General features: G+C 35.2%; 1 protein-coding gene across 1 annotated transcript in view; it reads left to right on the forward strand.

Annotated features, from left to right (window-relative positions):
• DARS1 (aspartyl-tRNA synthetase 1) overlaps positions 1-22,563 on the forward strand; it is a 76,215-nt gene extending 53,652 nt beyond the window's left edge. Inside the window, exons 8-16 of the mRNA XM_072613208.1 lie at positions 5,702-5,813; positions 6,622-6,756; positions 7,729-7,876; positions 9,879-10,025; positions 16,874-16,916; positions 17,813-17,893; positions 19,107-19,218; positions 19,381-19,452; positions 21,890-22,563. Of these exons, the coding sequence (XP_072469309.1) occupies positions 5,702-5,813; positions 6,622-6,756; positions 7,729-7,876; positions 9,879-10,025; positions 16,874-16,916; positions 17,813-17,893; positions 19,107-19,218; positions 19,381-19,452; positions 21,890-21,981 (942 nt within the window). The 3' untranslated portion in view covers positions 21,982-22,563. The remainder of the gene's footprint in view (positions 1-5,701; positions 5,814-6,621; positions 6,757-7,728; positions 7,877-9,878; positions 10,026-16,873; positions 16,917-17,812; positions 17,894-19,106; positions 19,219-19,380; positions 19,453-21,889) is intronic.
• Positions 22,564-24,781: the final 2,218 nt, after the last annotated feature.

Below are 24,781 nucleotides of genomic sequence, written 5' to 3' on the forward strand. Positions count from 1 at the left end.
ATGAAAAGGTAAACAGGAAAGAAAAAACACAAGGGACTTACTAAAGTTGAACTGTTTGCATTCCTACATGGAAAGATAATATTTGTAACTCTTGAAACTTTTCTCAGTATCTGGGCAGTTGGAGGGATTACACACACACACACACACACACACACACACACACACAGAGCACAGGGTGAGTTGAATAGGAAGGGATCATATCTAAAAAAAATAAAATAAAAATATTGGGAGGAGAAAGGGAGAAATGGAATGGGGCAAATTATCTCTCATAGAAGAGGCAAGAAAAAGCTTTTCCAGTGGTGGGGAAAAGGGGGTAGGTGAGAGGGAAGAAATGAAGCTTACTCTCATCACATTTGGCTCAAGGAAAGAAAAACATGCACACTCAATTTGGTATGAAAACCTGTCTTACGCTACAGGAAAGTAGGGGAGAAAGGGGATAAGCAGGGTGGGGGGGGATGATAGAAAGGAGGGCAATGGGAGGAGGGAGCAATTACAAGTCAGCACTCTTGGGGAGGGACAGGGTCAAAAGAGTGAATAGAAGAAATGGGTAGGATAAGATGGAGGGAAATATAGATAGTCTTTCACAACATGACTATTATGGAAGTCATTTGCAAAACTACACATATATAGCCTGTATTGAATTGCTTGCCTTCCCAGTGGGAATGGGTGGGGAGGGAGGAAGGAAGAGAAGTTGGAACTCAGAGTTTTAAGAACAAATGTGAGAATTATTTTTGCGTGCAACTGGGAAATAAGAAATACAAGTAATGGGGTATAGAAATTTATGTTGCTCTGCAGGACAGGAGAGGAGATGGGGATAAAGGAAGGGAGGGCACATTGGTGGAAGGGGCAATCAGAATGCAAGGTGTTTTGGAGTGGCAGGAGGGAAGAGATGGGGAGAAAATTTGGAACCCAAAATTTTATGGAAATGAATGTTGAAAACTTAAATAAAAAATTTTAAACAAGATTTTATAGAGATAAGATAAAAACAAGAAAAGAAAATTATCATTTGTCTCATCTGTCCTTACCTTTTCTTTCTCTTTGGCTCTCATCTTCAGTGAACTGACATAAAATTGACCTGGGAAAAAATATTAAGACAAATTTTTTTGCTACTGAGCAAATATGAATAAAAATTGCCACTGTGTTTGGTTTTTGCTCAGCAAAATCTCACAGGCCACATCTAGTTCATGTGTCCAAAACCACAACAGGACATTTCTGCTTAGGTTTTCATTTTCTGGGAATAGTCTTATTTAGTCAACAGGTATATGTGTCTCATAATATTCCAAACACTACAGAACAAGATACGGAAGATGATGTCCCTGCTTTCAAAAAACTCATGATTTTGTGATGGACACAAAATGTAAACTCATACAACAATTGAGAATAATGTCAGCGAGCCTATAATCATATGGTAAATTTTATTGAATGGAGAAATGTTACAGATGTTAAGAGATAGGGAGGAGACAATTATGGCCTAGAGTAGTTGAGGAAGGCAGGTGAGACTTGTTCATAGAAACCAAACCAACCAATAGAAATTGTTTCATGATGCCAGAAAAAACTAGTGTGTATTAGCATGCATGTACGTAACAGTCATATACTTTTATCTGTAATTTACTGTTTCCCTTTCATCCGTTAGAATTAGGCATATGTTGGAGTGTTGGGGCACATACGTTCCTAGAGTGTTATAGGACTTCTCTTTACAGTTACACAATAGCAAAACAAAAACAAAAAGCAATTGAAACACTTTCCTGCTAAAAACTGCCTTAGCTTATAGTGTCTTAGGTTTGATGCCTAACAAATTTCCATATCACTTTGATCTTCAGGAGCTTCTTGAAATACATTTCAGATATTAATTCAAAATTATTTTGCCCTTTTCCCATTTCCTTTATGCCATATGACTTTAAAAAATTATAGGATCTAGTGCAGCATTTAACCCTAAACTGACAGGAAGTTTTGTGTGACAGTATCAAACAAAAGCTATGGTGAGTATAGTTAAGATGGCAAACTATAAATGTTTTTTAGAGCATCAAGATTCCCTCAACATAAAAGTAATAGGCTGTGGGGAGTATAATGATTTTAGTAGAACTAGAGACTGAGTAATAAAGATTGAAATTGTTTTCATTTTCCTGTCTCCTTTTAGAGCTCTTGAAAAACCAGAAGATTGTCCCCTTTTTTTATATCTTCAAATAGTTGCACAAGTCCTCAGGGAAATACATTATACTGAATATCAAATACTTGCCCTTCCTTTTCTTAAGATTTGTCTGTGATTCACTCAGAATGCCAATATAATTTTAATAACATTACTTTAATAAATCGCTAGTGGAGGAAAAAAGGCCCATATTTTAGGAAATTTTGCTGTAAAATAGAAAAATGGTCTCCTGTCTATAAGGAATGGTAGGCATCTTACAGAACCAATTTCAGAGAAAGGGGATCTTTAAAGTAAAAAAATTACCTACCTGACCCCTTAAAAAAAAAAAAAAAAGTAAAGAAAACAAGTTCCCTGCTTCCAGTTATCTATAGTATACCTCCTGAAGGGGGCAGCTAGGTAGTACAGTGGATAGAGCACCAATGCAAGAGTCAGGAGGCCCTGAGTTCAAATCTCACCTGAGACACTTGACATTCACTAGCTGTGTGGCCTTGGGCAAGTCACTTAACCCCAATTGCCTCATCCTGGGTCATCTCCAGTCATCCTGATGAATATCTGGTCACAGGATTCAGATGACTCTGGAGGAGAAGTGAGACTGGTGACCTGCATAGCCCTCTCTCACTCAGTACAAAGTCAAGTGCAAGTCATGTCATTATTTCTCTCATGGCATAGTCTTTTTTGGCAGCAAAGGACGAACACACACAAGTACCTCCTGAAACATATCCAGTATTTAATCATAGAACTCTTATTAAGCTTTAAGGAGTATATTCCTCATTTAGTTAAATAACTGCGTATTTTTTACCTTATGACATTTTTAAATCCCAAACTTATTCTCTATTTGTGATAAGACAGTAAGTAACTAGAAATGTCTGTTCCCAAAGGCTGTGTGCCTTTGTGTAAAACATGACATTTTCCCTGTAATACCAAAGTACCCTTTTTGTTTAGTATGCCTTTATGTTTAGTAGAAAGTTGAAAAAATTGTAGATGTGTGAAATTAACTCTCTAAAAGTTAACATATAAATATTAATACAATTATAATGTGTTTACCTTTTTTATTTACTGTTAAGTTGAAACCTGTGTGGTGTTGTGAAATTAGGTATCTAAGGTAATTGTGCTTCATCTTACCAGCTAAAAACAAAAATCAGATTCTGACTTCTTAGCACCATGATAAAATGGCAAACTTTTTTAAAGACCAGGCTTACATGTACAGTTGCATTGCTTAAAAGCACTTTCTTTTACAAATTCATTTTATACTGCAGTATGAAATTGCATCATTTTGATGTTTTAACGGTCACATTCTCCAACTGTAATGGGAAAAAAATTAGTTGTTAGTCACTCAAAATGGGAAAAAAACTTCTGTGAAAAGAACCATTTGTGTTCTCTTGAATTTGGTATTTTTTATGTGGCCCAAGCCAGCAACGTAGTTAGTTGGTGGAGTACCTGCTTTTTCCTTGTCATTGGTAGCTGCCACCTACCTGGACCCTTGGCCATGAAGGGACTATAGAGCTGGGTGAGTCCAAAGCAGATAGTGATTTCTGAATGGCAGTGGGAGACAAGTGGTTGCCATTTTGGCCCCAGGCAGCAAGGAAAGCAATGAAAATTCCCAAAATCAGTCACAGGATTTTCTTCATCTTTTAAATATTTGACAGAAAGTAGAATAGCCTAACTACTGTATAACCAAGGAAAAACAAGGAAGAAGTTACTCTGACATCTCCATTGTTCCCATTAACTCAAATTTTTTTTTAATATATTCCAGTTAAAGAATGTAGACTGTTGATGTTGTAGAAACACAGTTAGTGAAATATCAATACTAAGAGGAGTCACAGCTGACTTACCAGAATCGTAGAATAGGGACCTTAGAGTTTACTTTACAGGTAAGGAAACTTAATCCCACAAAAGTGAAATGATTTGTCCAAGCTTCTACAGCTGACAGGACGAGGACTCCGCACCCAAGTTTTCTGACTCCAAATACAGTGGTGTTTCCATTGTGCCATGCTGCCTCTCCTTACTTCTTCCATTTGGCAAGAGGCCAAAATGAATTTAGTTAGGCTAACTAAATAAAAGAAAGTGTGGCAGTAAAATGCCCATGAATTTTACATGGTTTATATCTAATTAAGTGGTAAAGATGTTTCTTTTTTCAGTGAAGGTGAAACCAGCTTTTTGTTTTAAATGGGTTACTGAACTTTCTGAATTCAAGATTATGTAGTTTGTTTTGATTGGATAAAAAGAATGTCACAAAACCACATATAAAGTGAAAACCACAAGTGTCTCTCTCTTACTGAAAATGCATATACCTTGAAAATGAACAAGTAAACATTGTGATGAGTGACGCAAATCTTTTTAAACTGTTCCTCATTTGTGTGAAAAATTATCTAGTAAGTGCATTTAAGCATATCTTTAGAATGTGAATAAGTAATACATATGTACATTCACTCAGATACTAAATGGTTATGAAAAATTGTAGCATTAGTAGCATATTTGAGTTTGAAGATGGAATAACTGCAGTATAGCCCTTCATTAACTGTTTGAAAAACATTTGAGACTGTAAGTTTAGAGTGTTGTAAATGAGCCAGTTCTCAAGTTCCTTCTAATGAGATCACAGAATTAAAGTAAAATCCCTTCAGGTTTGCTGCTACATCCCATTCACGTGACTGGCCTGGTTGGATTAATGGTCATATATGTGGCTAAAGCCCTAAGATGTAGACCATTACCATTGGTCCTGGCATGCTTTTGGCTGTGAAAACTCGTCATACAACTGAACTACCTGTGAGCCAGAAACATACAGAAATTGCAGTGCAGATGGCATTGACCTCTTTAGCCCTGAATGTATCAACAGAGCTAGTTAATGCGTTAATGTTCATTTTAGAGTAGAGGCATAAGAAAGTAAAAGGTATCGAGGGGGAGGGAGGGGCAACTTAGTGTTGTTCTTTTTTTTCCAAGTATGATAGAGTGTCACCAGTAGTTACTAAAATTGCCATTCATAGCTTTATCATAAGTTATTTAATCTTTTCACATGCAGCCATCTTCACTTTTTAAATTTAACTATACAAAATAACTTGGAAGCAAAACAATTTCCTTTTGGCCTTGACTGTGCAAAAGTAGCAGTATCTATGCTGGTAATAAATGGGATGAATGTGTACTGGTGGTTTTGTTTTTATTTGGATACATGAAAATTTTTCAGTGAAGGAAGAATGTGCAATTTTTCTAAAGTATAAATTTTAATTTCTTAAAGAAGAAAATTTTAAGAATCTGCTTTTCTTAAGCTGGCTTTTTATCAGGTGATGCACAGGTCAGTGCTACATCCTACTTATTGAATTAGCATTTTCATCCTTTACTTGAAATAGAAGTAGTTGTATGCTTCTAAATTCAAGACATCATCAGCATGGAATGGGTGCTTTATTAATTGCTGAAAATTATATTACTTTCCTGAAACCTCTTATAGTTTGATTTTACCCGTAATGATTTCTTTGTGCTTCAGTCTTATTTTATTGATTTAACAGACAAAATACAATTTATCCATTAAATTGTTTTAAAATTCATTATTTACTTCTCTTATAGACATCAACCAGTCAAGCAATCTTCCGTCTCCAGTCTGGCATTTGCCACCTCTTCCGTGAAACACTAATTCACAAAGGGTTTGTAGAAATTCAAACCCCCAAAATCATTTCAGGTATTTCTTTAAATTTGCAAAATTGAAATTGCAGTGCCCCAAAGTTGAGGTTGTATAGGGGATAGAATGCTGGCCCTACAGTCAGGAAGACTTGAGTTTAAATCTAACCTTAAGACACTTAATAAGCTTTGGAGCCCTGGGCAAGTCATTTTACATCTCTCTACCTCTGTCTCCTCATGGGATAATGATAACACCTACCTCCCAGGGTTCAATTATGAGGATATAAATGAGGTGGTAGGATGTTGGCTAAGGTAATTCAAACTTAGTATTATTATTTCACTTTTCTTATTTTATGTTTTTGAGAAGTCTGTTCTCCATAATATTTTTTATCATTGAAACACCAATGTGTTTCCACCAAATTTAACTCATTCCCCTTATTTTAAGAAGTTTTATGTGATATAAAGTAGTTTTAAAGTGAAGCATTATTGCATATTCCACAAAGCAGCAAGTAAATTGCATCAAGAACTATTTTCATTACTTGGGTTTCTTTCAAAACTGGTGTTGCAGCCATCCTATTTGTTTGAGTAAATACTATTTCATAAAATTACTAAATACAACAAACAGGGAAATCTCATAAAATTCTCATACTTTAATACTTTAATTATACTTTTGAAAATGGTTGCTTAAATGATTGCTTTATGTTAAAAAGAAGTCCTGACTTTTGCATGTATCTGTAAATACATGCAACGGTAAATAATTTAAGTTTAAAATTTAAGTTTAAATTGTTTTTCTTGTGAGGCTACATATGTGTTATTCTTTAGTTTGTTTATGCCCTATTATTGTAATGTGAATATTGTACTTTTTTCAGCTGCCAGTGAAGGAGGAGCCAATGTATTTACTGTATCGTATTTTAAAAGCAATGCCTACCTGGCTCAGTCCCCACAGTTATATAAACAGATGTGTATTTGTGCTGATTTTGAAAAGGTTTTCTGTATTGGACCAGGTAAGATTTTGACCAGCTTGATTTTATTTGATTAGCACTGTATATATGTTTATAATTTGGGGGCAGCTAGATTTCACAATGGGTAGAGTGCTGGGCCTAGAATCAGGAATACTCATCTTCCAGAGTTCAAATCTGGCCACAGCTAGCCTTACTAGCTGTGTGAACCTGAATAAGTCCCTCAACTCTGTTTACTTCAATTCCTCGTCTATAAAATGATCTGGAGAAGGAAATCTCAAACCATTCCACTATCTTTGCCATGAAATCCTCAAATGGGATCATGAGGAATTGGACATGATTGAAGCGACTGAAGAACAAAAAAATTATAGTTTAGAAATGTATTTAACCAAAGTAATAGTATGCTTTGGGTATTAGAAGCATCCTTTCACTGATCAGGACAACATATTGAACAAAAAAAGGGCTTAAATGACAGACAGGCAGGAAATTTAGTCCAGCCTCTCCCAAAATCATGAATCCTGGGAATAAATTCTCATACTGCATTACAAATGGTGATCCAGACTATGATGAAATACGTATCATACTTACAGGCAAGAGTCATTTGAGAAGTAGAGATGGTGTTTGGGCTCAGTGTAGAAGATTGGGTAGGATATGAAGAAAGAAGTGGGAAGAGTGTTCAAGTAAATAACATGAGAAAAGACAGAGACAAAATTAAGCTTGGAATCCAAGTCTAGGAGTGAGAAGATACCAGTCTAGTCGAGGAACAGGATTTTCTGTTTAGGTGCTGGGAGGTAGAAGAGTCAGGGCTCCAGTTGCCTCACCATGTTCACATGTTCCTCTGGAAGTCATGTTTTTTGCTATTAGGTAAAATCATTCCTTCAAGGCTAAGCCCCTACGTAGATAAAATTTTTGGTGGAAGCCATTAGACCCCTTTACAGATAAAATATATTTACTGTTAGTCATCTTCCTCAAATTTGGGGGCACCTTTTATAGTATAACCCTTGTTTAATGTTACAGTATTCAGAGCTGAAGATTCTAATACACATAGACATCTGACAGAATTTGTTGGTTTGGATATTGAAATGGTTTTTAATTACCATTACCATGAAGTAGTAGATGAAATTGCCGACACATTGGTACAAATATTTAAAGGACTTCAGGAAAGGTAAGTATTTTATGTTTCTCTGTACCTCCTTAATTTCTTAGTATAAGTGTCTCAGAAAAAGAAGGGCTCTCTTGACATAAAAGATACTTAAGCTACCACTATCAAATGGTGTAAATGAAGTTTCGATAGTTAGATTTAATCAGTGAAGAGGGCTATACTAAATACCATATAATCTGAATATAGGCCTCACTTTTGTCCCCAAATCTTCCTTGTATAAAACCCTAAGTGATTCTGTTTACAATCACATTCTCATTAACCATAGGCAAAGCTTAAATATAGCTGGTCTCCCCAATATAAATATTAGCATTGGCTTCCGCATTATCCACATTGTAGAGAAGGCTGTGCCCGATAACTCTGGTGTTGGTGCTCCAAGAGAAAGAAGGTACATCCCAACTCATTTACACACACTGAGAGGCTCCCTGTGTCCAATGTGGATTATGGATAGGGATCTCACTGTAAAGTCCTTCATCTTTAAATTAATTATTTCCCCTTTTCCCTCATATCTAAGTGCAGGGAACTTGTAAGAATGGGAGGGGGCAACAAAAGTGTTAATGAGTTTCTATGACTGTTCTCAGGAGAACCTAAGCAAGTAATTTCAAGGGCTCAGAAATGAATTATTGATCTAGGATAGCTATTCACTTAGCATAGGCACAGATATTTTCCAGCAGTCTTCATTGCCTTATTATAGAATGATCTCATATCCTACCCCTATTCCCTATCCCCTATCCCCCAACTCACCTTTACTCCCATACTGCCAAATACTTACGTGTTTTATTTTTAAGTCTTTGTTTTAGAATTCAGTACAACTCATAATGCCCCTTTTCTAGCTATAGTTAAGAGATCTACCGTTATTGAAGAGCCTTTTCACTTTTGCAAGTCAAAAATTTGTATTCTAAAATTGTAGAATTGGTACCTTAACCATTTAAGCTTCTGGGTTTGGAGGGGGCAGTGTAGGGAGCAATTTGCTTTGGTATTTTCCCAGCTCATCATGTTTTTTTTCCTTAATAAATCTGATTTGAATCAATCAACGATTAAAGAACCATTTACAAATTAGAAAATAACTAGCTACCATTATCATTGCCCTCCTTTAGTTTATCTCTCTCCCCCCCCCAAAAAAGGATACATATTCATCATATAATAAATTTGTAATATTTAACTTGTCTTCATTATATATACTTACCATTTGTTAACCTGTAGTGGCCATTTAAAATAAAAGCCTGATTTAGATAAGCCATACAATAATTTTAAATTTCTGTCAGCATTATAAATTGGAAAATCAGGTAACCTAGATTAATCAACTGACTTATTTTTGATGGACAATAGCTGATATGCGGACTTTTGATATAACATTCATACCTTGAATCCAGTTTGAAGAACTTAATTATTGAAACTAATCATTTGGCTTAGCATCTGTGTTTCTGCAAAAGTTCCAGTGGGCTATTGATGAGATAATGTTTGTCAAATTATATACCTTTTGTAGCTATATTTATAACGAAAGAATGAGGTTTTATACCTCTCCGGAAAAAATTCTGCTTCTTAACAGCTGGATTAGAAAAATTCATGTTCTTAAATTCTTAGTTGTTTTTTCCAGTTGGTATTGACAGAGTAGAACTTCAAAATTTTTGAAATGGTTGTTTTACCATCGATATACCAGTTTTACTAGTTAGGATGCTTCCTGATCAAGTCCTAAGGTAGCTGAAAGCCCACACACTTTTACTCTGAAAAGAACCAGTATTGGGTGTTGGTTGTAAAGAAATCTTAATTGTAAAGTTGTTGCTGTGGTCATGACGACAAATGATTTAAGTGTGAGAAATTCCATTAAAAATTTAACATAAAGTATTTGTATTAAGTTTTATATTAACTTAGATAACTTTTTGTCCATAACATTCTTGGTCTGTACTCTGATTCAGAATATGATTTTGTGTATTGCAACAGTGGCATCTTGTGGGGAGAAAATTAATGTTCATCTAAGCCTTATTATTAAAATATTTTTTCTTCATAGGTTTCAAACTGAGATTCAAACAGTAAACAAGCAGTTCCCATGCGAACCTTTCAAGTTTTTGGAGCCAACCTTGAGACTAGAGTATTGTGAGGCTTTGGCTTTGCTCAGGGAAGCTGGAGTGGAGATGGGAGATGAAGAAGATTTGAGGTTTGTGCTTTGGAAAATGAGAAGGGTCCTCATTAATACCTTACAATTTTAAAAACTATAAACTTTTAACAGCCGAGTTTGACAGAATTCTTAGGAGTTTTCTTTGACTAGTAGATGTGGACTTCACATCTGCTAGTCATAGAATACAGTTTACAGTAAACATTTTATCTTACCTATATTCCAAGTTATTAAAGTTTAACAATTTGCAAGGACTTTGTGCAAACTCCTGTAGTATGAATTTATTGACTAATATGTTACTTTTCTCCTAAATCAGCAGCTTTTAATCTAAGGTATGTATTTTTGCTATATATGAAGAATTGGAGTTTGCAGAAAACTCAACTCAAAATACCCCTGTGAGGGAGTAATACAATCTTATTATGCCAGTTTTCACAAATGAAAAAACTGAGGCTCAGTCAGTGATGTCAGAAACAATACTCAAAGGCAAGTTCTTGATGTTCTTTGCTGTCTCATCACTTTTCTCAGGTGTCAGCTACCTATTGGCCATTTTCATTCTGAATTTTCCAGTGTAAGGGCCATTCTTGGCAGCAAAAAAGCAGAACAAGGGTTGGTGCCTCTGCCCTCCTTCATCATTCATTTTCATCATCCTAACTGCCTTGAACATTATATTCATCTTTCTTTGATCCTTCTCTTTTTATAAAACTCACTTTAGTTGTCCTTCTGGGTTCATTTTGGATGTTAGTCTTGCTCACGTTATTCTTGTAGGACCATGCCACCTCCTTAACTGCCTTTGCTTTCATCTTCTGTATTTTAAAACTGTTAACCAGTGCATTCTGTGTGTATCTACATCTGTCTCTAGCACCTCTTCTCCCTCGCTGGAGTTGTTCCTCTTGGCATCTTCAGAATTTCATCTTGGGAGCTTTCTGTGTACCCCTTAGTAAACTTCTTTTGGTGATTTTAAGTCACGGGATCCTCCTTGCCATTTCTCTAAATGCTTAACTCTGCCATAGTTAACTTCATATTGATCTCTGTCCAAAATCTTGTTGTTTTCCTAGATCTTCTTCATTTAAAGCAAACAGACAAGAAAGTCTGTTGACTCATGTCGTCACTTTATCATTTTAGTCAGATTCATAAACAACAGGCTGAGACAGTTTCCTTCCTTCCCATCTTCTCTTTACTCTTTTCTGTCACGTATCTTAAGATGGTTTGACACGTGTCCCTAGAATTTACCATTTTTTCTACTTAAGCAACCACCTCCTTTTTGGTCAGAATCACATGCAGGGTAACAGTTCTTCTCATTACTACTTACTCGACTTTTTGAGGACGAATTTAGCCAGGGTCACACAGGTAGTCAAACCAAACTCCTTTCTACCTTGTATATCTCTGTATTTGTAAACAAAATAAATACTGAAAATTGTTGATTTTTAAAAGATATTGGATATGTCATCTTATAGGTAAATAATTGTCCTAGTACTATTTTGCATAACCTTTAATTTTTTTAACTTTAAAAAAAATTGTATTTTGCATTTTTTTTTGCCTGCCTCTCATCAGGAAAAAGAAAAGAAACACAAACCCTTGTATTAAATATACAGTTAAGCAAAGCACATTTACATGTTGGCCACATACAAAAATGTATGTCACATTTTATTTCTTGCATTTATCATTCAGGAAATAGGTCTCATACTTCATCTTTAATCCTCTGGAATAATAGTTTATTATTGCATTGATTAGAGTTCAAAAGTTTTATTTTTTTAATATTTTGGTTTTTTTAATATTCTAGTTTTTCCCAATTACATGTACAATTTTTAACATTTTTTTTTATTTAGAGTTCCAAATTCTCTCCCTATCTCCTTCCCTTGCTTTCTCATAGAGAAGGCATACAATTTGATAGGTTATGTGTGTGCATTCACAGACCAAAAAAGAAAAAAAGCAAGAAAAACAAAGTTTAATAAAGTATGCCTTGATCTGCACTCAAGACTCCACCAGTTCCTTCTCTGAAAGTAAATAACATTTTTCATCATAAGTGCTTCAGAATTGTCTTAGATCATGGTACTGCTGAGAATAGCTAAGTCATTCACAATTCTTCTTTGTCTGTTACTGTACAATGTTCTCTTAGTTCTACTTATTTTACTTTGCATCATTTTATTTAAGTCTTTCCAGATTTTTCTGAGAACATTCTGCTCATTATTTCTTGTAGCACAGTAGTATTCCATCACAGTCATATACCACAACTTGTTCAGCCATTCTCCAATTGATGGGCATCCACTCCGTTTTTAATTTTTTGCTACCACAAAAAGAGCTGCTATAAATATTTTTGTACATATAGGTCCCTTTCCTATTTGTTTTTTATTTCTTTGGTTTATAGATCTAGTAGTGATATTACTGATCAAAGAGCATGCAGTTTTATAGCCCCGTGGGCATAGTTCTAAATTGCTTTCCAGAATGGTTTGGATCAGTTCACAGTTCTACCAACAGGGCGCTAATGTCTCATTTTTCCCTCCAGTATTTATCATTTTTCCTTTTCAGTCATATTAACCATTCTGATAGGTGTGGGCTAGTACCTCAGAGTTCTTTTAATTTACATTTTTCTAGTCAGTAATGATTTAGAGCATTTTTCATATGAATATGAATTGTTCCGGTTTCTTCTGAAAACTGTTCATATCCTTTGACCTTCATATCCTTTGATCAATTGAAGAATGGCTTATTTTCTTGTAAATTTGACTCAGTTCTCTCTATATATATATTTGAAAAATCAGAGAAATTTCCTGTAAAAAATTTTTCACTGTTATAAATACTGTGTATTTCTTTCCATTCTATTTTCCCCCTATTTATCCTACTCTCTCTCTTTTAACCCTGTCCATCCTCCAAAGTGTTTTGCTTCTCACTGCAATCTGCCTTCTCTTCTAACAGGTGCTCTCCCCCTTCATCCCATCCCCGTTCTGTTGTTCTATTCCCCTCCTACTTTTCCTGTAGAGTAAGATAAATTCTCTATCCACCTGAGTGTATATGTTATTCCCTCCTAAAAGTTGTTTTTGTTTTTCTTTGAAAGTTGTTATTGTAAACATTTTTCTTTGAGTTCTCACTTCAATTTTCATCAGTTCATAAAGGTCTTCCCCAGCTTTCTCTGAAACTATCCACTCATTTCTTAAACCACAATAATATTCCATCACATTCATATATCATAAGTTGCTTAATCAACCCTTACGAATGGATACCCCCTCCCTAGTTTCCAGTTCATTGCTTCTACAGGGATGCTATTAATATTTGTGTATGTATGTTACTTCTTCCTCTTCCTTTGATGTCTTTGAGGTACCAGCCTTGCTATGGTAGCACTGGGTCAAAAGATATGGGGCAGTTTAATGATCTGAAGAGAGGGATGTAGTTCAGAAGGACTGTTCAGAATGGCCAGACCAGTTCACAACTTCACCAACCCTAGAGTAATATGCTCATTTTCCCACTCCAACAATTACTACTTTTCTTTTTGATCATCTTTGCCAATTTGATGTGTGTGAGAAAGAACCTCAGATTTCCTTTAATTTGCATTTCTATAATTTTAGTCTTACAGATTATAAAGAATGTCTCAACAAGGTGCTTTTCTTGCATACTTTTCCTAAAATGGTTACGTAGGTAGCCAGTTTTGTCCTTATGTATGGAAAGGAGATGCAATAGTGATTGCTAAGTAGTCTTGTCTGCTCCAGCCTGGTAGTGAAAAGGAAGTAGAAACAAATGATAGCCAGTTTCCTTAGGCACTCCATGCCCATTAGGTAATAAAACATAGATAAAGGGAACTTTGATTTTAATTCCCTTTATTCCTTGGAATTCCTTCAGGAAATAAAACTGCCAAAGAACCCTGTTTTTCCTTTTCAATTTTAAGTTTATATAAAGTTGCAAGACGGTATCTTGTCATTTTTATTGCTCAGCTGTTATTTTAAGGCAAAACAATGTGCCATCTTTGCCATAAAATTTTAAAGCTTATTTCCTTTTGTACAGTAGTATTATTCATTTATTCACAAATCAGACTTTCTATAAACTTGCCATTCTCCATAGTATAATCAGTTCTGAGACTAAAAATATGTAGAACCTCTTTGTACTCCTATTGTTGAAGGGCAAGATAAGTACTCTATTGTTGTTGGAAATGAGCAAGGTTTTGACTCTGTGTGGTTCAAAAGGAAGAAGGTATTTAATTTGAATCAAAGAACCTGGGTTCAAATCCTGCCTCAGCTACCTGAAACCTGTGTGATTTTGATCTCTCTAGGCCTCAGTTTCTTCATCTCTTCCCAATCTCCAGTCTTACATCTCCAGCTTCCTAACAGATGTCTCAAACTAAGTGTCCTTTAGTCCCCACCTCTTCTTTCTAACTTCCCTCTATCCTGACTTGGACCCCAGGTGTCATTCTTGACTCCTCATTCCCTCCTGCTTTGCCATATCCAGTCAGTTGTTTTTACTGTTGTTGTTTGGTCATTTCCATGGTGCCCGACTCTTCGTGACCCCATTTTGGTGTTTCCTTAGCAAAGATACTGGAGAGGTTTGCCATTTCCTATTAGGTACTGAGGCAGGCAGGGTTAAATGACTTGCCCAGGGTCACACAACTATTAAGTGTCAGGCCAGATTTGAACTCATGAAGATGAGTCTTCCTGATTCTAAGCCCAAAGCTCTTCACCAGCTAGTTGTCCCAGTCATTTGCTAAATCGTATCAATGCTATATTTGTAAAATCTCTGATGTATGATTCTTTTCTCTCACTTCCAGCATCCTAGTATAGGCTCTCATTGCCTCATGGCTAGACTATTGAAAAAACCCATTGATTGTTCTCCCTGCTTCAAGTCTCTCCCTATTCCAATCCACTCAGCTATCAGATTTGACCTTCCTTAAAGTACGGGTCTGACCATGTTCCACATACCACCACCTGCCGTTTAGTCTGCTCCAGTAGCTCCATATTACCTTCCAGTCAAATGCAGAATCCTCTGCTCAGCTCTTAAAATTCTTCATTACCTGGTCCCTTCCTGCCTTTCCAGTCTTTTTATACCTTACTCCCTTCCACATACACTGTGATCCTGTGACACTGGTCTCCTTGTTATTATTCACACAAGATACTTCATTTCCTGTCACTGTGCATTTTCATAAACGTCTCTCTGTCTGTCCATCTGCCCTTGTCATCTTCACCTACAGACTTCTAAACTTAAAGTCCTACCTTATGCAAGAAATCCTTCCTGAAGAAATGGGTTTCCAAAGAGAATATTTTTCCTTGGTTCTTGGACAGTTTCTTCATTGTGAATAATATCTGGCCCAAGCTGAAGTTACAAGACATCCAGTAATTTGGATGTGGGAATTAAGACAGCCAACCACCCTAAACTCTTAAAAGAAAGACTCACATAATTACGTGAGCTGTCTGGAGAGTTCTTTGTTCTGTAGAAGTAGGCCTTCATTTCTCTAGACCATTCAGGGTAAAGTGTTGCTATTCATATTTATGGAACACTAATATGAATCCATTGCATTTGCTAAGCCCTATTATGTTACAAATGGCCAAAAAGTACTAGAATATCAATCTCATGATGGGGGAAGTATTCAAAAGGATGCTTTGTTGCAACATTTTTTAAAGAAAAAAGTACCCTTAGGGAAGAAAAAAAAGGCTCTTCCTGGTCCCTTTTAGCCTTAGTGCCTTCCCTTTGAGGTTATCTCCAATTTAACCTGTGTATATTTCATTTGTTCATTAACTGTATTTTGTCTTCCTTGTTAGACTGTGAGATTCTTGACAGCAGAGACCTTTTTGGTCCTTTGATGTATCCCTTTGTACCTCACACATACTAGGCCCTCAATAAATGCTTGTTCACAAAGTTTATCTGATAAAGGGATTATTTCTCAAATGTATAGGGAACTAAGTCAAATTGAGAAAAATAAGAGCCATTCCCAAATTGATAAATGGTCAAGGGGTGTGAACAGGCAGTTTTCAGAAGAAATCCAAGCTGTCTGTAGTCATATGAAAAAATGCTCTAAATCACTATTGATTAGAGAAGTAGAATTAAAACATATCTGAGGAACCACCTTACACCCACCTATCAGAAGTGACAAATGCTGGAAGAGATGTGGCATTGTTAGTAGATTTGTAAATTGGTCTAACCATTCTGGAGAACAATTTGAAACTATGCCTAAAGGGCTATAAAACTGCATACCTTTTGACCCATCAATACCAGTATTAGGTCTATATCCCAAAGAGATCAAAAAAAGGGGGAAAAAAACCTGTGTGTACAAAAAATATTTATAGCAGCTTTTTGTAGTGTCAGAGAAATGAAAATTGAGGGGATGTTCATCAATTAGAGAATAACTGGACAAGTTATAGTATGACAAGGGGGCTTGGTTAATCCCGGGAAGATTTATATGAGCTGATACAAAATGAAGTGAGCAGAACCACATCATTGTATACAATAACAGCTATATTGTAGTGATGATCAACTGTGAAAAGACTGCTCTGAGCAGTACAGTGATCCAAGATGGTTCCAAAGGGCTAATGATGAAAATTGCTGTCCACCTCCAGGGGACTAATGAACTCTGAGTACAAGTTGAAGTATAATTTTCTCTATTTTTCTTGACTCTTTTTCCAACATGGCTATCACAGAAAAACGTTTTGCATGATTTCACATTCACAGTGGGTATTATTGCTCACCCTCTCCATGGGTGGGGGGAAAAAGGACTTGGAGGGAATTTGGAACTCAAAATTTAAAAATAGAAAATGCTTGTGGACTATAAAAGTAAGGGAGTTGGATTATGTAATGTCTGAGGTTCCTTTCTGCTCTAAATTTGAAGCTAGGTAGAGAAGTTCCAACATAGTCATTTTTAAAATGGGTCTTTCCTTTAGTATTTCAACCTTGAGTAACATTTCAAATTTCTATTTCAGTACACCAAATGAGAAGCTCTTGGGTCGTCTGGTAAAAGAAAAGGTAACGTTTATTATTTAATTTCTTTCTTGGAATTTTCAAAAGACCAAAATGTTTCTGCATTCCGATGCTAACAAGATAGAGTCCAGGGTAAACAAATCATTATTAGTACTGCATTGCTCCAGATGTGTCTAATAGCAAGATAAGAATAATAGAATAAATTTCTAAGAAGATGTTGTTTAGCAGAATGTGGTAATTCTGGTTTTAGAGATATTAGCTTTTAGAGTTAAGCAGTTGACTAGTATATTCAGAGGTATACAAAATGATTTTCCAGAGATGATACCCCTGCCAAATATTAGCTTCTTTACTTTAAATAATTAAGAATTTAAAGAATTTTAAGCATATATAAAAAGGATCTTAAAATTTGGGGGATTCATTTGAAATAATGTTTCTTTAGCAGCCTTGAAACTTCTTTTGTGTGTCTTTAAAAGAAAGAGCCCTCTGTGAAATAACAATTCATTCATAGTCTTCTACCTAATTCTTTGATGTCTTGAGAAAGGAAATTTAAAGCTAGAAGTTACAGTTTTAATTTTGTGCTAACATAAATACAAACTTGGGAAGGGAGAATCTAATGCAATTAAAAGCAGTCCATGAGCTCCTCCTCCTGGCTGTTCACAAGCACAAAACAGGCTTAGAAGCAAGACACATTTCTGGAAATAAAAAAATTAAGTCATTGGAGTTGAGTAGTTTTGTTTCTGCCATATAAAAAAACTTATACAATCTCATTTCACAGAAAAAAAACCAGAAATGGAAAACTCTGTTTAAACGAAAGTGTTACAGCAAGTAAACTATTTTATTGAATTTTTTTTATTCTAGAGGGAAAATTGTGGTCTCATTTCATGTTATTGCCATTAAATATATTTCTTATTAACACTCAAAAATATTTCTTCTCTTTAAAGTATGATACTGATTTTTATATTCTTGACAAATATCCTTTGGCTGTAAGACCTTTCTATACTATGCCTGACCCAAAAAATCCTGTAAGTACTTTTGTTTTAATTAGTTTTAATTAGTGTTGGGAGAAGAATTTGCTTTCTTTTTGGGAAAATTACTTTTCATTACTTTATTTCATTTGAATGACAGCAGTTATATATATTGTTGCTATTATGTCTGCCTGCAATAGCAGGTCTCATAATGCTTGAAATCTGGGTGTTATTTCTTCAGTTTTCTGTCATGCAACTTAATACTAATACCATTAACATGATAGGCTATGTTTTATTCATAATGATCACACAAATATAAAATAGTTATTATTTTATAGAATTTATTACATGAATTATTTTTAGAAGGTTACATTATCCTGTTACTGTCAGCTAATCTGATAATGAATAAATTAACATATATCAAAATTCAAAATTATTTTATCATTGTTTTTTTAAGTCTTTGAATCAGATTGATATTTTACTCAAGTATAATAGCCTAAAAGTATTCTGTTGAGATCAGGGTAGTATAATCAAACAGGGAGAAAAATATCTGATGATAAAATAAATTCAGGTAAGTATCACATATTTAGTTACTCCCTGGAATCAACTATAGTGTCAGGCTTGGGGAATGGTTGAGGGGTTGGGGAGCAGTGTTGACAGTAATATAATTAAGGTTCACTCACTAAGGCAAAATAATCTAATATTTGTACCATTAATTTGTCATAGAAATCGAGATGCTCCTTAGGAACTGTAGTGTTCACCAACCGCAATTTTCTTATCCTCATATTTAAGTAGAGATGTAGGGCTTTTTTTTCTCTTTTTTTTAATAAAAGATTTAAGCACTATATAGTGCATAGATATCCTTCCTTGGTGCAGATAAGACCAGAACTGAAGTTCTATCTCTGGCACTCAGGTTTTGTGATAATGGGCAAGTCATTTAATTCTCAGTACGTTAGACAGCTCTCCAAGTTCGTAGGTTACAGAACATTGCCATTCTGGGGTGATTAAGTTTCCTTGTCAGGAGTTACATTCACCATTCAAAGCACGAGTCCAGACTGTGTTTGTGTTAATAGGTCACATGACTGTGAATAGGAACAGGGATTGTACTTAGGATGTGAGTGGTGTAGGTAATCCCCTGGTGAGGACACTCAGTCAACCAGTGCAGGCTGTCACCCTCTCTACAGCTGTAAATACTAATGAAAGATCCATGTAATAGATACAATTATAATAGATAAATAATTCATAATAAAGCCACTTTTGCTTTTTCTAGAAACAATCCAACTCTTATGACATGTTCATGAGAGGGGAAGAAATCCTGTCTGGAGCGCAGAGAATTCATGATCCTCAGCTGCTAACGGAGAGGGCTTTACATCATGGAATTGGTAACTCCCTTAAATGTATCTGGGGAAGAGGGAAGGCAGAGTTCATTTTAAATAAACAAATTTACACATTTCTATAGTGGGATGTCAGTAATCACATAGGAGATCACCTTTCAATTGAATGAATTCAAAATTATGCCTGGTTTTTTTTTCCCCTTTTTATAGACTTGGAGAAAATAAAGGCTTACATCGATTCCTTCCGTTTTGGAGCCCCTCCTCATGCGGGTGGTGGCATTGGTAATATTTTCTTTCTTATTTTTCTTATTTTGTTGTACCTGGTTACAATTGGAATTTTATTTGAGGAAATGATCAGTCCCATATAAATTACATTGTAACTGGATTTCAAAAGGTGTTTTGGTAAGGCTTAAACAAGAAATTCAGATAATGATCAATTTCAAAAATTTGTAAATCTTACAGATTGATTCACTGTAGTTTTTTGGACTGTGTTCTGAAATTCTTATGTTTTCAGTGCTCTAAAATGAGGAGTAGCAGGTAGTGATTTTATCTTATTCATAATGAAGTTCAAAATACTGGATGTACTTAATAAATTGAATATCCAGTTTTCCTTCCCAGTCCTTGAAGATTCTTAATTCAGCCCTTGTGATATTGATAAATAGAGTTTAGTTGAAATTTAGAATTTTATTGAAAATAAAGTACAGTTTTCAGAATGTGGAAGAAAAAATAGTTTTGCTTTACTACTTTCACAGGATTTAACGTATTTAATGTATTTTATTGGGTTGTAGCTTATGATTGGGTTTGCTGACTTTGTTTTAACTAAGAATTGTTTAAAGTAAGATTTGTTTTTTTTCCCCCCATTAACATTTGGAAGAAAGTTGGGGAAAGTTGAGTTACTTGTTTATCCCCCACCATGATCACTTGTTCATAGTTGTCTCTGTCTTGTCTGTTTTGTGTAGGGAAGGTTAAACTAATTTTAAATATCATAATATCATGGAGTTAGAGCTAGAAGGGACCTTTATCTAATAAGATGAAATTTAATAAAAATAAACACAAAGTCTTACATCATAGACATAAAAAAGCAGCTGAAGAAATGTTGTATGTACAAGATCTGACTGTTTTGGTCAACTGCAGGCTCCAAATGAATCAACTGAAATGACCACCAAAAAAAAAGAAAGAAAGAAACCCCTCCAGTAAGGAAGTACAAGTATTCTAAGGTTATAGCCCTTATTGTACTGTTGTGGGCTTTTAGTGAGGACATTGGGCAGCCTAGAACATCTCCAGCATCAAGCAACCAGGATAGAGAACCATGGACTACATGGGCCCACATACTGATCAGTTGAAAGAACTGGGAATTGAAAAAAAGATTTATAAGAGACAGGAGAAGTCTTCTAGTATTGGAAAGCTTTAAATTTAAACACGGGAACAGTTGGAGATTACAGGAGCAGATTTGGGGCCAGGTCTGAGGAATTTTAAAAAAACACAATGAGAGCTATCCAACAACAGACTGGGCTCTTTGGGGTGGAATAGTGGTTGAAAACTTCCATGGAAATTTTCAAGGTGAGGTCAAATAGCCATGTATAAGGAATGTCCAATCCAGGATGGATTGGAATCACAAATGAGATCCCTTTGCCACTTTTATATAAAATGTAAAATTAGGGAAATTGAAGCATACTTTTTACACGTAAGCTTATTTTATTCATAAGGTTCACTTACAACATATAATCAATAGTCTTTTAGTTTGATTGTCTTAAAAAGAATAATTAAGCAGTTTGCTAATTTTTTTCAATCAACTTTGCTATTTGGTCATTTATCTTAACAAATATTCCCAGTGGATCGAAAGAAAGAAATGAAACTGCTTTTCTGAATTGCACAGAAAAGTATATTTTATAGTCCTACTTCATATACTCATTTCATTAAATATTTATTAAGCATCTTTAACATGTACAACACTACTAGTTACTAGAGGAAATACAAAATTTAGATGTTAGGTCCTTTATCAATAAATGTTGGATTCAATCCATGGATCTTACACTGTAGTTAGGAGAATGTGGCACATACACAATAACTATGTATGTATTACAAAATAAAATACATTTACAAAGGTGGTATTGTGCATTTGGTCCAAAGAAAGAAAGTGTCATTGGGAAGAAGAGTCAAGAATGCTTTGTGAAGGATGTGATGTTTGATTTGGTCATATTGAAAAAAGAGAGATCTTACTTTGAAGAAGTATTCTTCTAATCTGAGACCATCTTGCAGTCTGAATATGATAAAAAGGACCTCAGATGATGCTAGTGACATAATTTTTATTGAATTCTATACTGTAATGAATTAGTTTCAGGTATTAATTTGAAATTTTAAAAAATTCTGTACACCAAAAGAGAATTCATTCATTATCCTTAGCATATTTTTTTTTTTGAAACGGTCACATTTGTTAAGGTAACTTGGCTTTGGGCACTAGTGGTCAATTTATTACAGAATACCTGGTGGAGAAGATTTTTAAAATCATCTGATCCAGCACCTTAGCATAATCTCCATTTCTGAATTGACAAGTAACGTGCCAATAGCTCAAAATAATTGTTTTGTTTTTCTTACTGAAAAACAACTGTGGGGTCTATTTCAGTTGAACAAATATATTAGTATTGATCATTTTAAGTGAGTGAGATCCTGAGAAGATTTTGGAAAAAGAAAAGATTGATAAAATATCTTATTTTTGCAGGGTTGGAGCGAGTTACCATGCTGTACCTGGGATTACACAATGTTCGTCAGACATCCATGTTTCCCCGTGATCCCAAAAGATTAACACCTTAGGGATAATTGCTTTTTTTATTCTGTCCAGTAACCTGCTGTTGATCAGGCTATTTGAGTGCTCAGAATATGCAATAGAATAAATATCTTCTGAAGTGCCACAGTTTTTTTTGACTCATTAACTGCAGTTTAGAGGTGATTTTAACTGTCTTGGACATTCTCTGATAGGAAGTGCTTAAATATTTTGTATGAGGATTTCATATTTATGTTCATTCATATTCTGTTATCCCAAATTTTATCAAATTTCTAAGCAGTTAACATTTTAAAACTTTACAGTTGTGCAATAAACTTTTTTTGTATCCTGTCTTACAAGGGCCATAAAATTGTATCTTAAAATTCAGTATTTCAGCCAATTTTTAACAATTGTGACAATGTTCAAAGACAGTCTTAGAAAAATATTGTGGAATATTCTAACTGGAGTATCATGGGGAAAAGTAGGAAATAGTAACTTTCTAATTTTTAAAAAATTATGCTTAGATATCATGTAAAGCAGGTGGAAATGCTGGTAGAAAAGCAAAATATTAATGAAGTATTGTATTGAATTGTCAAAATTCTAACTGAGTTGCAATAAAATTCTAAAATTGGTCTTAATTGTCTTTTTTATTGGGGGGGGATTTTGTGGGAACTTGAATTTAACAGCTCTGATATCATTTTGTGTTTTCACAGGAAGGATATATCCTAATATAACTGATTTACATGATGATCATCTTTTTTCTAGTTTTTAAAAATAGAAACAAATAATACTTATTTTTTACTTGAATTGTCAAAGTACAATATAATAAATATAAAGAGTGTATTGTGTGTTTGGCAGCAGAGGAAGTTAAGGAGCCTTCTGACTGGTTTTGTCACAGTTCTCAATAATTCAACGATTGGTAGAGCTGGAAGGTTCTAGGGATCATTTTGTCCAGTCCATTTATTTTTACGCTTCGGGCCCAGGAGTATTGGTACTTTGATTAAGGTCACACAGGTGCTGGCGTGGCTTAAACTTGGATTCCAAGTCTCTTTATTAGCTATCCAATTCTGTTTTTAAAATGTTACTTTTTATTATCAGTCAATAAACATTTATTAAACACCTACACTTGTGACAGGCACTGTGCTAAACACTGGCAAGATAAAAAAAGAGTCAAGATAGTTCCTGTCCTCAAGATGCTTATAACCTAATGGAGACAACATGCAAGTTATATACAAAGGGAGGATACTAGAATTAAGAGGCATTGGCAAAAGCTTTCTGTGTAAGGTGGGATTTTACTTTGGACTCAAAGGAAGCCAGGGCTTCCTTCAAGTCCTAACTAAATCCCACCTTCTATATAGGAAGCCTTCCCTACCACCACCACCCTCTTAATTCCAGTGCCTCCTTTTATTTCCTATTTTTCCAGTATATATTTGTTTGCATGCTTTCTCCCTTCATGAGAAGAAAAGAAAAGAAAGCCAGGGAATTATAGAGTTAAAGAAGGAGAACATTCTAGGCATAAGGGACAGTCAGAAAAAATGTGGACACGAGTGTCGTGGAGGCCAGTGTTGTCACTAGAGCAAAGAGTTGGTGGAGTAGATTATGAAGACTTGGAATGTATTTTGGATTTGAACCTGCTGTTTAGTAATGAAGGTATGAGGTGATGAGGGCCTGCACCAGAGGGTGTGCCAAGGCAATATTCACAGCACCAAAGGTGATTATGAATATGCCGGCATAGTTCTGAATCGTATTAAGTATAACAGGAAGGTAAAAGAAAAACATTTGTTCAAACACCAGAAAGCCAAATCTGCCATAGTAACCAAGAAGCCAATACACCTTAGCACTGCAGGGGACAAAGACATTTCTAAGCCTCCTCTCCCTCCCCCAGCCCCTTTCCCATAAACAAACATCTGCCCAGCTGTCTGCTAGGTGTGCTTGCTGTGTCCTCTCCCCCCTCAGCTCTAACTGCTATCACCAACTTCCTCCCAGTTCTGTTCCACCTGTTCAGCAAGCTCCTCCTACCACATGCACCTTAGGCTTCCATGTGATTTAAGCAGGTCATATGGGCCTTCCCATTTAAACTACCATTATAGAGGGTGAGAAGAGGTACGTGAGATGTTGCAAAGTAAAATTTATGAGCTTAAACATCAGTAAACATGAACATTTCAATATGCAAAGAACAAAAAAGGATCATAAATGAGACTACTTCATCTGGTTTCTTAAGATATATTAAATTCAACATGATAGTAACAAAACTGCTACGTGTCACTTTTAAACTTGTTCTTTTCCATGTTTTCAAAATTTCATTAATAGTTTGGTGTTTTTTGGCATTACTATTCCTACCTGATAATTTTCAGCATTCCCCCCAGCTCTTCTTTGTAATAAGTAAGTATAGGCAATCAAAACGTTGGACATAACTAAAAATCTGTCTCATACCCAGGGTATCTACTTTTCTTTCAAAAGAGAAGCCAAATTTTTTTTTTAATCATTCTGATGGAGTCCTGATTGGTCAATACATTGATCAGAATTCTGAAGTCTTTCAGAGTTATGTCATTATGGTCATTGTGTACATTTGTTTTAATTCTCCATCAGTTTGTGTAAGTCATCCTGGATTTCCCTAAAAGTGTTGTCATTTTTTTTTCTTTTTTTTAGATTCATTTTTTCAATATTCATTTCCACAAAATTTTGAGTTCCAAATTTTCTCCCCATCTCTCCCCTCCCCCCCAAAACGCTGTGCGATTGCCCCTTCCACCATTGTGCCCTCCCATCTAGCACTCCTCCCTTCCCTTATCCCCACCTTCTCTCGTCCTATAGGGCAAGATAAATTTCTATATCCTATTACCTATATTTCTT

Source organism: Notamacropus eugenii, chromosome 5 (genome assembly GCF_028372415.1).
Source record: "Notamacropus eugenii isolate mMacEug1 chromosome 5, mMacEug1.pri_v2, whole genome shotgun sequence".
Classification (NCBI taxonomy): domain Eukaryota; kingdom Metazoa; phylum Chordata; class Mammalia; order Diprotodontia; family Macropodidae; genus Notamacropus; species Notamacropus eugenii.